At 59.7% G+C, this 13,755-nt stretch overlaps 1 protein-coding gene across 2 annotated transcripts in view; it reads right to left on the reverse strand.

Annotated features, from left to right (window-relative positions):
- Window positions 1–3,841: 3,841 nt before the first annotated feature.
- Window positions 3,842–13,755, reverse strand: part of Zfand3 (zinc finger AN1-type containing 3) — a 192,858-nt gene continuing 182,944 nt past the window's right edge. For both annotated transcript variants that reach the window (XM_070023847.1, XM_070023846.1), the window contains one exon: window positions 3,842–5,335. In XM_070023847.1, coding sequence (XP_069879948.1) covers window positions 5,181–5,335 — 155 coding nt within the window. In that variant the 3' untranslated portion in view covers window positions 3,842–5,180. The remainder of the gene's footprint in view (window positions 5,336–13,755) is intronic.

Below are 13,755 nucleotides of genomic sequence, written 5' to 3' on the forward strand. Positions count from 1 at the left end.
TGAAGACTCACAATCACCCCTGTAATTGAGGATAAATGTCTTCACATTTGCCATTTGCCTTGGGACTATTTATAGCCCAGAGCAGGCAAGGCTGTAGTGGCCCGGAGCCCTACACCTGGCTGCCTATAGTCCCTTAGTCCCTGCCTGGGCACAGTGTCCCCCCCCCCCAGGACTGTCACTCCACAGGTGAAGAATGTCACCTTTGAAAGCTGACTGGGTGGTGGCTCCTTCCACCTGGCTTGGGCTGGTGACCCAGAGCCCTTCCCTCTCCCCTGCAGCCCACAGGCTGTCCGGGTCCCCGTCCACCACCCAAAACCAGGCTCTTCCTGGCTTGGAAGCCAGGACCCTTGACTGGGCACAACAGGAATCGGGGACCTGGGGTCTGAGCCAGGGTGCTGCTGGCCTTGGGGACCTGGGCCGGGCAGCTGTGAGGGTTCTGAGCCTTCCAGGCGGGCCCTCGAGGAGGCCGGTCCAGTCCTGGGTGGGCGGGGCCTCCCCGTAGACTTGCCTGCCACCGATGTCTGGAGGCGCCCAGTCCTATCCGGGGCCTTGTCTGTGGGCTCAGCCTCTGGCGTGGGTGGCAGGACAGGTGGCATCCTGGAGTGACACGGCTGGCCCTGAGCTGCTTTTGCCAAACATGAATAGTGCAGATTCCCCAGAGACTCTCTGGAGCAGCCTCTCCTCTGCTACTGGCCATGGGCTGTGAGGGGGGCGTCCCCACCCCCACCCCCACTGGTCCACGCCAGGGCGCCGTCTGCGCTGGGCGTTGATTCCCAACTCTGAAGGAGCCTGAGAGCTGCGGGCTGTTGTAACTTGGTCTATTTGTGAGCACAGGCTTCCTGTTGTGCAGAACAGCTCCTGAAGCCACCACCATGTGTGCGGGCCATGGCCCCCGAGGCCACGTGTGCTGTGGGGTGAGCGTGGACACTGGCAGAGGCCGCCTGGGCACTTTGCACTGCCCCACGAGAACCCGGCAGGTCAGCCCCTCTGTCCCCGTCTGGTCACTGGGCCTTCGATCTGCATCTTCTGGGGGCTGTGCCCCACCCTGCCACTGTGCTGTCAGATCCAGTTTGGGTGTCATAGCCAGGAAGAGGGCAGTGGACCCCCCCCTCCCCAGCACAGGGGTCCCAGGCTCCGCCCCATGGCTAACCTTTGTTTTTGGTGAAAATGGCTTGCAAGTATGAGTGCAGGTCTGCATCTCTTGTCCGTTTTCCTGCCTACCCCCAGCTGCCAGCTTCTCTTCGTTGCGCTAGGCCAGGGTGTGGGGGAAGTGGAGGTCCTGACCTTGCCCCTTCCAGCAGCATGTCCCTGCCCTGTGGCCCCCAATGCTGCCGGCATCCCCAGTATCAGTGGAAGTGCTGGGAGGGGTCCAGAATTTGAGACAGCAAATGGAGGCAGCACTCAGCCACTCTGGGCCTCCGTGGAGTCCACTAGCTTCAGGACTTGACCTTAACATCTGGATGTTGCTCCCGTCACACAGGCAGGGCATGCAGGCCGGGGTAGACGTCCATGAATGTGGCTGAGCAAAGTCTTGGGGGACACAGGGCTGGGCGAAGTGGGGTTGAGGAGGCCCCGTAGGTGGTGGTGCTTTGGGCTCATGTGCATGGCAGGTCCTGAGCAGAGGAACCTGGTCTGGTTTCCACTGCGAGTGGCGCCCCCTGGCTGCTGGGGGGAGCATGGGGTCAATGGGGTGTGCTTCACCACGGGATGTGCTGCGGGCAGCAGCAGCAGCCAGGGTTCTGCATGTGGCCGGGCTGGTGGGGACAGTTGGGGCTCCACTGGGTTCACCAAAGCCGTGAGCAGGGAGTGAGAACCAAGTGCTGAAGGAAAACCACAGGAACGTCACCGTGGCCAAGTTCATGGCCGTCTGCCTGCCACGGAAAAGCGGTCCAAGACTGCACCCGGCCTTCGCACACTAGCAGAGCCCAACTGTTCACATGGGATTCCCGTTTGTGGAAAACAGGGAGCGTTGATGAGAGCCAGGTGAGCCAGGATGACTGTGACGCGTGCTGGGCTCAGGGTGTCGGGGTGTGTGTGTGTGTGTGTGTGTGTGTGTGTGTGTGTGTGTGTGTGTGTGTGTGTGTGTGTGTGTGTGTGTGTGTGTGTGTGTGTGTGTGTGTGTTTTCCATAGTGCTGATGCTGCCCTGGGTCCTGGGGTTGGCAGGAACCCTAGGCACCCTCCGCACTGCCCGCCCTCCGCTACGAGCCCTACCCAGCATGTGGCCGCAACCGGGCATCCAGCCAGCCAGAGGGGCGAGGGCTGGGTTGGGGTGAGGTGGTGGGCTCCCCAGAATCTACCTTGACCCCAGAGTGTGTGGTCCTGAGAGCTTGGAAGGGGAGAGAGCAAAGGGGGTCCCTAGGCTGTTTGAGGGGCAAAGAGGGGCTGCCAAGGAGGCTGAAGGGGGTCCTTGCGAGCTGCTGAGGGGCCCTCTCGAAGCGGGTCCCTCGTCCCTGGGCCTCACCTGAGGCTCGTCCGCCCGCTGTGGAAGGGCCCACTCCGTTAGCAGGGTGCGCAGCCATTCCCGTCTCTTCCTCCAGGGGGCAGCAGTGGCCGCCGGGCCAGCCTCTGGCATGGCCTTGGAGCCAGGCCCACCCCAGTGGTCCCCACAGCGCCCGGGTGGACCCTGACGTGACCTCTGAAAAGCCCTGCAAGTGACTGGGAAGGTAGCTGTGTCCTGAGCGTGGCGCACGGCGGACCCCTGCACAGAGCCCTGCCGGGGCCCCTGCGTGGAGGCGGGCGTGAGGCCGGCGGGGTGTGCGGGCGGCGCGGCGAGCGGCCAGCCGAAGCTGGGCTCCTGCACCCGCCTCGGCCGCTGGAGCAGCCGCGGCGCGGGGCCCGCAAGTCCGGGATCCCCACACGCTTCTTATTTTCCATTTTAAACTTATCCTCATCCTAGCCAGACTTGGCGGTCAGCTCCGGACGAAGGCACAAGTCTCCGGAGGCGGACAGGAGAGGGGGGTCACCATCACCCGCCGTGACCCTCCTCCCGGGACTGCGCGGTGTCCAGCCTCAGCTGCCCAGGGCGGTCCCTGCCCGGCGGCTTAGGGAGCATTGCTCCTGCGTGTGCGGCTCTTCAGTGGCCCCTGTCGAGGAAGGAGACGACTTCCGGGTGAAAGGCTGTGACAGCGCAGCGGAGGGGCAGCTCCGGGGACATCCCCGGAAGCGCCTGCGTGGGGCGCGCAGCGCGACCTGCGTGTCTGCGCGGAAACGAGGCCTGCTCGGTGCTCGGTGACCAGACCTGGGCTGCGGCTTCCACGCCGGCGTGCGCGGCGCGGGGACCGGGCCCGGGCTCGGGGTCAGCTGGCGGGGGCTGCGTGCTTGGCCTGCACCGGGCCCTGGGCAATCAGTAACGATTATGACCACGGAACGAGCTTCCAAAGTGGGCGTGAGCCGGGCGCCGGCGGCCCACGCCCCGGAAGAGGCCACGGCGCCGAGGTCGGCGGGGAGGCTGCGGCCTCCGTGGGAGACAGGCCGCGCGGGCCCAGGCCGGCGTGCTGGGCGTCCGGGCGCCCGCGCGGCCCCCGACCCCTCACCCCGCTCTGGCCTGGCCCTCCCCACGGCCCCCCGGTGCCGTCCGCGCTCGGGACCTGCGCGCTCGCTACACCCACGAGGCGCGCACCACCTGTGCCCGGCCGCGCGTCCCCGGGCCCGGGCGCGTCCGCCCTCTGGGGAGGTGGGCTGCTCGGGGACCCCCAGAGGGCCTCCGCGCTCTTCCTCCCTCCCTCCCGCTCCAGCCCGGGCCGTCAGGCCCCGCGGTCACCGCCTGGGGGGGGGGGGTGCAAGGCTGGGCCGGCGGCCGAGCTGAGCCCCGTGGGGCGGCGGGAACACAGAAACCCACACTTTCATACGATTGGTTTAATTTTTCAGCAGGAGAAAAAAGAATAAAGTTACAAGATTCTCTTAATATCTTCACAATGTTAAAACTAAACTGAGCTCTAGGCTACGGTGTGAGTAAATCTAGAACACAAAGGGTTAAATAAGGTCTCCTCTCAGTACAGGTCTGGGCTTTCCCACACGGAACGGACTTCACGAACGGACGCTGCGGTCAGCCCTTGCCCCGGCAGCTCCGGGTCTCCTCCCGGGCTCAGGCCGGCCAGGCGCGGCCAGGCGCCGTGGCCTGACGACTGTGGTAAACGCTGGGCGGCCTGGAGCGCGCTGGGTCCTGAAGCGAGAATTAAGGCTGGAGACTGCGGCGGGCGCTCCGGGAGCGGGCCTTCCCATCTCGTTACTAGGGGCCAAAAAGCGTCTGTTGGCTGCGGGCACGCGGGGCGGCGCGGGCCGGGGCCGCGGGGCGGCGGGGCGGGCGGCTCTGGCGGGGCCAGGTTGCCGGTTCGAGGGCGGCAGGCCCGGGCCGGACGCCCCCCCCCCCCGGCCCGCACCGTCTCTCCCGAGCTGGCTGCCCTCCCACGGGCCGAGCTGACCGGGAGGGACGGCCGGCCGGGGGCGGCGGGGGCTCGGGGCTCCGCCCCGGGGCAGAGGCCGCGGGCAGCGACCTCCCCGGCCGCACCATCATGGATTCCTGGTGCCTACAAAACGTCTTCACAAAAGCCGAGGCCAAAACCACAAAGAAAAACCCCGCCGCGTGCCCGGGCCGGGCCCGCCGCCCGCCGCCCGCCGCCCGCCGCCCGCCGCCCCCTGCCCGGCCGGGCCGCGGCAGAGCGAGGTCCCGCCGCCTCTCCTGGCTGATGAGTTGTTCCGTCACAGGTCGGAGCCGGCCGCCATGGCCGCTCCCGGGAGAGGCCCCGGGCGGCCGCGTGGACCGCGGGTCCGGCTGCTGGACAGGGGTCGGTGAGGAGGTGAAAGAGCTTCCGGAAAGCCGTGTGCGCGCGCGCGGGAGCTGGAGCCCAGCTCCCACTCGTCTAGAACGCAGTCTCCACCGGGGACGCTTTCTGCTTAAGGCTTTGTAGTTAGACTCCAGCAGTGACAGGTATGTGTTGTTTTAAATCCACTAGCCATGCTCAAAAAAATATTCTTCATGTTTTAATTTTATACAATGGCTAGCAGGCACCTTAGTAACCAGCCAGAAATCACTTTCAACCACCATCAACCCCTAAACTACAGTACCAGGGTGGCTGGAGTCTGACGCGTGCCCAGTACAAGGTGTCTGGCTGACTTTGTCCTAAATAAGGCTAACATTAGTGAACTAAGAACAGCGTCGAGTGGTGGCCGCGCCCGGCCTTCAGGAGCACCCCTCCCCGATGCGCTGGCAGGAGCGCCCCACTTTCCGGTCCAGTTTCACCATTTTCATGATGGCTTCCTCTCGGCCGCGGCCCATATGGTCGAATGTACAGTCGTGCTGCTCCGGGAGGCGGTGTAGCATGCAGAACACGAAACCTGCGGGGAGAGCACACAGGCGGTCAGGGCGTCGCGGGGGTGGCGGGCCACGGGGGCCACGGCGTCTCCGTCCTCCTGTGCCTGCCCTAACAGGGAGCCTGCAGGCCTTCCATGCCCCTCCCCTCCCCTCTCCTCTCCTCCTCCTCTCTCCCTGCCTCTCCCCAGCTCCTCAGGGCAGACCGCCTGTAGCGGCTGGCACCGCCCAGACCCTGCAGGGCGAGCAGGAGGCTCAGCACACAAGGGCAGGCCCTGCACCTGCCCGGCTGCACCACAACAACCCCAAGTCGCCGGAGGTTGACAGGGAGACATGGTGACCTCCTCTCCAAGGAAACCAGGGCGCACATAAAGAGGAAGTGCAGAAGAGCTCCTTGGGGCCCAGCTGCGGTCACTTCCTGCTGGTGTCCACCAGCTGCCCTGCCCTGCCCACCCCGCCCAGAGGCCATGGGTCCTCCCTTGGAGTGGAGGTCTGAGGGACACCGCGGTGCCCCCATGCACCAGAGGCAGTGGGACACAGAGCGACGGACCAAGGAAGGCCCGCGGGGCAGGGATGGCGCGTGGAGACCTCGGGACAGGCACAGAGGACGAAGCGGCCAGCCCTCCAGAGGCCGATGGGGCCTGTGGGACAGACTCACGCCGCAGGGTCTGGCCGCTCCCTCCCTTTGAGGAGGCGGAGAGGAGACGCGTCCGTGCCAGCTGCCTCTCCCGGCCTCCTCATTCCACCCGGATGTCTGTCCAGGCTTGGAGAAGATTGGAGAAGACTTCCCAATGAATCCAAATGCATGGCTGCCTCCCCCTGCTCCCTGCCCCCCCCTCTTCCCCCCACTTCCTGTTCCCCCCTTCCCCCTGAAGGCCCACAGCCTGCATTTCTTCTCAGAGACACAGCGATGAGGTCGTGGCTTTAGAAGAATCAGACATCATGAGGGTTGGGGCCACCTTGCGATTCAGTGGCCAACAGCCTTAAAGATGAACGCCACGTAGACCACCTTCCCAGACGGCCTCAAGGCCACCACGGCACTCGGCTGGGAAGCCCTGTGCTCAGGCTGGGGCCGGGACGCACCTGCAGCCTGGGGCTCTGAGTACTTGGGCAATCCCTGGTTCAAGAAAACACATTATTAACTGCTTCCCAGGGAGAGCAGGGCAATATGTCTGACTCTAAATTGGGATTGGGTTTAAGGAAAAGAACAGAGATGAAATTTTTGTCTCTGGAGAAAGCTGTACTCCCACTCGGTCCACAAGCAAAGTTAAGATTAATGAGCTCACGCGTTACCGTTACTGATAAGTTCATTACTCGCGGATATTGGAAACCAGTTGTCTTTCTCCTAAAGGACTGCGGCAGAGGCAAGCGAGGCCTCAGTGCGCGCCCCGCGTCGCGCAGCAAAGCCTCTGCCTGGAGAGGGTCCACCCTGGGGCGCGGGCAGAATGGCACCAGAGCATGCATGTCCACCAAGTCCCGACAGGTTCTGTACCGGCAGCACCTGCCGCACGGGAGGGACGCGGCTGCCCCTCCACTCCTTTTCGTGAGTGGGGAGGGCCAGGAGTCGTCCCAGGGGCTCTTCGCTGCGAGTGGGGCTGGCTGAGTAAAAGCAGCAGGAAACGGATTACGGCTGGAATTAACCTGGCTCCTGGCTTGGCGTAATACCTCATTAGTCAAGACAGACATGGAGGAGGGAAGAGGCTACAGTGAAGGTGTCAAGCCCCCCCCCAACACACATGCCTGCATGCCCCCCCAGCTTAGCCGCCTCCCCCGCTGGCGACAGCCAACTCCGACGGAGACAGAACCACACTCCCTGCCGCTCACTCTCGCCGCCGCCTCACCCAGTCAAAAAGATGTGTCCAGACACATCTAACACAATTTTCCTTTTCTTTTTGGTTGTGGTGGGGTTTGAACTCAGGGCCTCACGCACTCTACAATTTGAGCCACTCTGACAGACACTTTTTAAAAAGTGGTTGTTTTTTTAGACAGGGCCTCCCTTTACACCTTTACGCCTTGACTGAAATGCTGCCTGTGGCTGGGACGCAGGCACACAACACTGTACCCCCATCATTGACCAAAAGCGAGCCTCAAAACATTCTCTTGCTCAGGCTGGCCTTGCACCACAGAAGTGCGATCCCTGCCCCCACCGCCACCGGCGTTGATGTCTGCTAGGTGTGACCTTCTCCAGCTAGGTACACTTTGGAAGCAAGGCTGTACAGATGAGAAGTGCTGCTCGTGACCAGCAGGGAAAAGGCTGGGGGCGGCTCTGGAGGTCTGGCCTCCCGCACTGCTGCGCGGAGGTTATTAGATGGCATAAATTAAGCTCGGTTCCCTCCGGTCAGGATCCTCACTAGGAAAGCTACATGCTGGGACCACTTCCCAGTGCTGAGTGGGCACTGTCCACGGACCAGCTAAATGCGAAATGTCATGGCCCTGAGTGTGCAGCCTGGGCAAGGGAGGCGTGGCCAGGGTGAGCAGGACTGACCAGGCACTGGGGGGGGGGGGGGGGGTGGCCGGGGTGCGTGGTAGCGGCTCACCAGCCAGGTTGAGTGGGAGTGACAGATCTTTTTTGGGGGGAAGTACAGGTGAAGCGTGGGTTTGTTCGCAAGTTGCGGCCAGCACAGTGAGGGGCGAGCTAGCAGCTGACCGCCTGGGCAGCGGGGAGGTCTCCTCCAGCCTGCCTTGGGGCTGTGAGTGGAGAGGAGTCAGACTGCTGGCAGGACGAGGGTCTCAAAGCATGATGAGACATCTGTTAAAAAGCTCCTTTTGACTGGGCCTGCTCTGTACTGCCTCTATACCAGTCACCGCCCCCCCTCCAATACACACACGCACACACACACGCACACACCCGCACGCACGCACACGCACGAATCATTTTCTCCTCATGCACATGGGGTGGAGCGGGCACTGTGCCTCCTCCGCACGCTCCTGGGGTCCCGCTGCTCAGCAGCACGTAATTTTAACAACAACTCCAACATTCTTTTGCTTATCCCAGCAGAACACCAAACAGTGCTTTGGAGGGGTAAAGTGAGCTGAGTGGAGAGGCGTGAATGATTAAAAGGAGGCTCACCCCCCAAAGAGAGGAAAACAGCTAGGGCAAGAGATTTGAAGGCGCGCTAGATCCTGAGGGCGTGGCACAGCAGCAGCCCGGGTGCTCCGAGCTCTCCTCGCCCCGTCTCCACAAGCGCTCCAAGCTCTCCTCGCCTCATCTCCACGCGTGCTCCAAGCTCTCCTCGCCCCGTCTCCACAAGCGCTCCAAGCTCTTCTCGCCCCGTCTCCACGCGTGCTCCGAGCTCTCCTCGCCCCGTCTCCACGCGTGCTCGGAGCTCTCCTCGCCTCGTCTCCACGCGTGCTCCGAGCTCTCCTCGCCCCGTCTCCACGCGCACTCGGAGCTCTCCTCGCCTTGTCTCCACGCGTGCTCAGCTCTCCTCGCCTAGTCTCCACGCGTGCTCAGCTCTCCTCGCCTAGTCTCCACACGTGCTCAGCTCTCCTCCCTGCATCTCCACGCGTGCTCAGCTCTCCTCGCCTCATCTCCACGCGTGCTCAGCTCTCCTCGCCTAGTCTCCACGCGTGCTCAGCTCTCCTCGCCTAGTCTCCACGTGCGCTTGGAGCTCTCCTCTCCGCATCTCCATGCGCGCTTGGGGCTCTCCTCGCCTCATCTCCACGTGCGCTCAGAGCTCTCCTCCCCGCATCTCCATGTGCGCTCGGAGCTCTCCTCGCCCCGTCTCCACACACACTCAGCTCTCCTCACCTCGTCTCCACGCATGCTCAGCTCTCCTCGCCTCGTCTCCACGTGCGCTCGGGGCTCTCCTCTCCGCATCTCCATGTGCGCTCGGAGCTCTCCTCCCCGCATCTCCATGTGCGCTCGGAGCTCTCCTCCCCGCATCTCCACGTGCGCTTGGAGCTCTCCTCCCCGCATCTCCATATGCGCTTGGAGCTCTCCTTGCCCCATCTCTACACGCCCTCGGCTCTCCTCGCCCCATCTCCATGCGTGCTCAGTTCTCCTCCCCGCATCTCCACGCGCACTCGGAGCTCTCCTCCCCACATCTCCACCTGCTCGGAGCTCTCCTCGCCCCGTCTCCTCCCCGCATCTCCACGCGTGCTCAGCTCTCCTCGCCCCATCTCCAGGCGTGCTCAGCTCTCCTCGCCCCATCTCCATGAGTGCTCAGTTCTCCTCCCCGCATCTCCACGCGCACTCGGAGCTCTCCTCCCCACATCTCCACCTGCTCGGAGCTCTCCTCGCCCCGTCTCCTCCCCGCATCTCCATGCGTGCTCAGCTCTCCTTGCCCCATCTCCAGGCGTGCTCAGAGCTCTCCTCGCCCCATCTCCACGCCTCATCTCCACGCATGCTCAGAGCCCTCCTCGCCCCATCTCCACCAGTGCTGGCCCACGAGGAGGCTGTGAGCTGCTTTCCGCAATTCTGACAAAATGCTCAGGAGCTTGTGTCGGGGTCTCTTCGCTTGCTGACCTGAAGAGCAGTTTCTGGAGCAATTTCAAAGGGCAGCTGAGGGAGCAGCTCCACGTGTTCTCTGCCTGCCCCTGGGCTGTGCCCTCTCTAGCACACAGGTCACCCTTGCCCTGTCTTCTGACACAGGGGCAGGGCAGAAGGGAGGAGCCCTTGGGGCAGGTAGCCCAGGCCCTCTTACCTACAATCTGGTCTGGGAGCATCTGGAGGGGTTCTGACAGCTCCAGCCTTAGTTTGACAAGTGCACGGGGCAGGAGGGCACGCTGGCTCGCACACAGGGGCGGGGAAGAGCCAGCACTGAGCCACTGGTAGGCATAAGGCAGGGATACCCACAGCAGGGGAGGGGACGGACAGAGAGCAATTCCTTCCCCACAGTGCCAGAGCCCGAACCTGCCTCCTGAAAGAAGCCCAAGTGGACTTGAAACAGCAGCATTCAGGTCCCCAGCCTGCACGGAGGCTGGGGAGCCGGAGGGAGTAGACACCATATCCAGACCCAGCCTTCTACTGTGGACACCCCACGAAGAGGTGGGACACCACCCGGAAGACCCTGGAAACACCTTCCCAAGAGAAAACAAGACGCTCCTGCTTCCAAGAGGCCTAGTCTGACACACAGGTGTTTTCAACTATTAATTTGGTGGGAATTATTGTTATTAGCATACATTAGCTGTATGAGGGGGTCATTGTGACATTTCTACATGTGTATATGACCCTCATCTCCTCTATTCACACTCCCCAATCTTAAAATCAATTTAAATAGGTGGCACGGGTCTATTTTCACTACATAAGCCATATTCACGCTCATTCACTCTCCCCTCTGTTTAGCTCCCCCACTACAACTGGGGGTTTGAACTAAGGGCTTTCCAAGAAAGTGCTTAAAAAGTGCTCTTCCACTCGTGCTGCAGCCCAGACCATCCGTAGCTTGTTCTATGAGACAGAGTCTCACAAAGTTTGCTGCCTGACTGGCCCTGGAACTGTGATCCTCCTATTTCTACTTCCATGTAGCTAGGCTTACAAGTGTGGCTACCACACTGGGCCTACTCCACATCTTTGCAAGTTAGCACCTGAAATTTACCCCGTTCCTTCAGATATTTACCCAGGGAGGGAGGGAGAAGTGGGTATTTTGAGACTAAACCTACATTACACAAAGCAATTTGTACAACTGCCATCATTAGGCAAAAATGCTCTAGCACCTAGCCCCTTGCTCTGTAAGAACTACAAAGATTATAAGGATATTCCTATTTCACTCCTGCACAAAACCCAACAACAATCACTGTCAAGAGAAGGCTCTGCTCTCTAACTGCCAGCAGTGCTAGCAGGAAGGGCATGGAGTGACCCCATGTTGACCCTAGCCAACACTTCCCTCTAATGCCCGGCCAGAGCCAGCCTTTTCCATGGAGCATGCAGAGGGTGGCAAAGTGATACCAAAATTCACCTTCCAAGTCTGCACTCTTGGTCTTTTTATTTAATCCACACTAAGCAGAACACTGCTTTACTTGCTTTACCTGGGAGTGAACCCACCAGTTAAGAGTTGGCAACGCCGCCAGCTCTGCACACTCTGCCTTCTATTTCACATTCGCATTCTTGCAGGCCTCCACCTACCGGCTCCCCCATTTGCCGGCTCCCCCAGTGGCTGTTTCATTAAAGGGCAGACCAAGGCAAACCTCAGCTCCAGCTGATGCTGTTTTTACTTCACTCACAAGCAATGTTTTACACTCCCTTCCTCATTTGAATTTCAAATTCTCATAGGTTCAAGCAGAACCTAAAAATACTGGCAAGCCTCAGGGAAGGAGTGATGCAAACGTGTGCTGGTGTGGAACGGGTGTGCCGTCTGCACAGCATGGCCCTCCAGCCTCAACCTGTGCTGGGGAAGGCACAGCGACAAGGCCTGGGCCATTTGTCCACATCCACATCCCATGTCAATCATACTAGATGTACATGGATGCCAGCACACAGAACCAACTTACCACCTTCAAATTTCAACACAATAGGTAGCATCTTCTATTTAAGAAATAACAACCGGGCACTGATAGCTCACGCTTGTAATCCTAGCTACTCAGGAAGCTAACATCTAAGGATCACGGTTTACAGCCAGCCTGGGCAGGAAAGTCCAGGAGACTCAACTCCAATTAAGCACAAAAAGCCAGAAGTGGAGCTGTGGCTCAAGTGGTGGTAGAGCACAGTCTTGAGCAAAAGAGCTCAAAGACAGTGCCTAGTCCCTGAGTTCAAGCTCTAGGACTGAAAGTGGGGAGAAAAAGAGAAAAAAAAGCCTGGCTTACTAATGTGTGAAATGACTGAGCAAGCTCAATGAGAAAAGACTTCTAGCAAGCTAGTAAAAAGCTTGTGTGTTTGTGTGTGTGTGTGGTGCTGGGGTTTGGCCTCAGGATCTTATACTTGTTAGGCAGGTGCTCTATCACTGAATCATGCCTCCGGTTAGTTATTTTGGCATGGGGGCTTGCTTCCTGCTCGGGATCACTCCTGGACCTGGGTCTAGGCTTCCTGTGTGCTATCATGCCCAACTTCTTCAGTGAAATGGAGCATTATGGACTTTTCTGCCCTGGCTGGCCTGGAACTATGACGCACCCTGTCACGGCCTCTTTTCGGAAGTGTTACATTCCTTCCTAAGACTCCATTTTGCTTTTTCACAGCCAAACCCTTCGTTTGTTAAGAACTTACCAGCAAAACTCCTTAGCTTTTGGTTCAAATGCTGGGTGTTAGCCAATCATGAGAGACTGTTAGCCTGAGCTCTGCCAATCCGAGTGGAGGGGTGGAGCTTGCATTTTTAGGAATAAAACAGAAGAAACTGCCTTCCCAACTCACTGACTTGGGGGTCTCATCAGCAGCATGCTCTCCTGCAGAAGTAAACTTTGTCTTGCTGCGTTCCTTTTGAGTTGGTGTCTTTATTTCTATGCCACACCCAATATCCCAAATTATCTCTAACACCAGAAAGGAAGACAGGTGCATGTCACCATATCCTGCTATAGTATTTTTTTTTTGAAAAGGGCTCTCCTAAACTTTTCTTCCTGGACTGGCCTCAAAACGTGATCAAGCTTCTTTCAGCCTCCCAAGTAGCTAGTATTACAGGCCTGAGTCACAGGCACCCAGGAAGGTAGAAGTTGCTAAATCTCAGGAACACGTTGCTGAGAACAGCAGGTGGTTACAGGAGGCTTGTTGGGAACCTTTAACCATTTACACTAAGCCACCCCCATCCCTTCCAGCAGCCATCCTAGATTACACCACATTGCTCAACCCCACACCCAATGCAGAATTTGTAGCACAGAAATGTATTAAAGGATCTTAACACATTTATTTCATCAGCCCATGGCACAGAGAAAGCACCTCAGGTGTTTTCAGAATGGAGTATGTCTGTTTTACATTCTCCTCCACCCCTGGCTTTGCATGGTGGAGGGAAATCACTGCATTCCGAGAAACAAAACTGGATCCTAGCTCCCTGAGTTGGCTGACACAGTGCTTTGCTGGGCTGGAGAATCCTGGGAATGGAAAGAGGTTGGCCACCCAGGCCCAGGGAGGAGAGCCACAGTGATTTACCACGTTGCCCTCCCTCCCGTTGCCCTCCCCCCATTTTCCAAAGGGAAGGAGTGGACGCAATTCAGAAAAGCCCACTCTTACCTCCCCCCTTCCCCCCCCCCCCGCCTCGCTGCCTTTTTCTCTCTCTTGCTGGGTTAGTCATGGGGCTTGAACTCAGGGCCTATTGCTGTACCTCAGCCTCTTTGTGCTCAAGGCTAGTGCTCTACCACTTCAGACATAGTGCCACTTCCCCACTCTACCCACCCAACCACAATAAGGCGATTCTACAGCAGAAGCAATCATCTTTTTGTTTTCTCCCCAAATCAATTTAAGTATCAGCTACATACAAGATGAAGGTCTCAAGAAACAGCAGACAGAGGCACTTAAGCCATCCCAGGCGCCTGTGTGGGGCAAACTCTACACCCTCACACACTGGCCGGGTGGGGACAGGCCTCC

The sequence above is a fragment of the Dipodomys merriami genome, unplaced genomic scaffold (assembly GCF_024711535.1).
Source record: "Dipodomys merriami isolate MVZ:Mamm:240054 unplaced genomic scaffold, mDipMer1.0.p SCAF_16, whole genome shotgun sequence".
Taxonomy (NCBI): Eukaryota; Metazoa; Chordata; class Mammalia; order Rodentia; family Heteromyidae; genus Dipodomys; species Dipodomys merriami.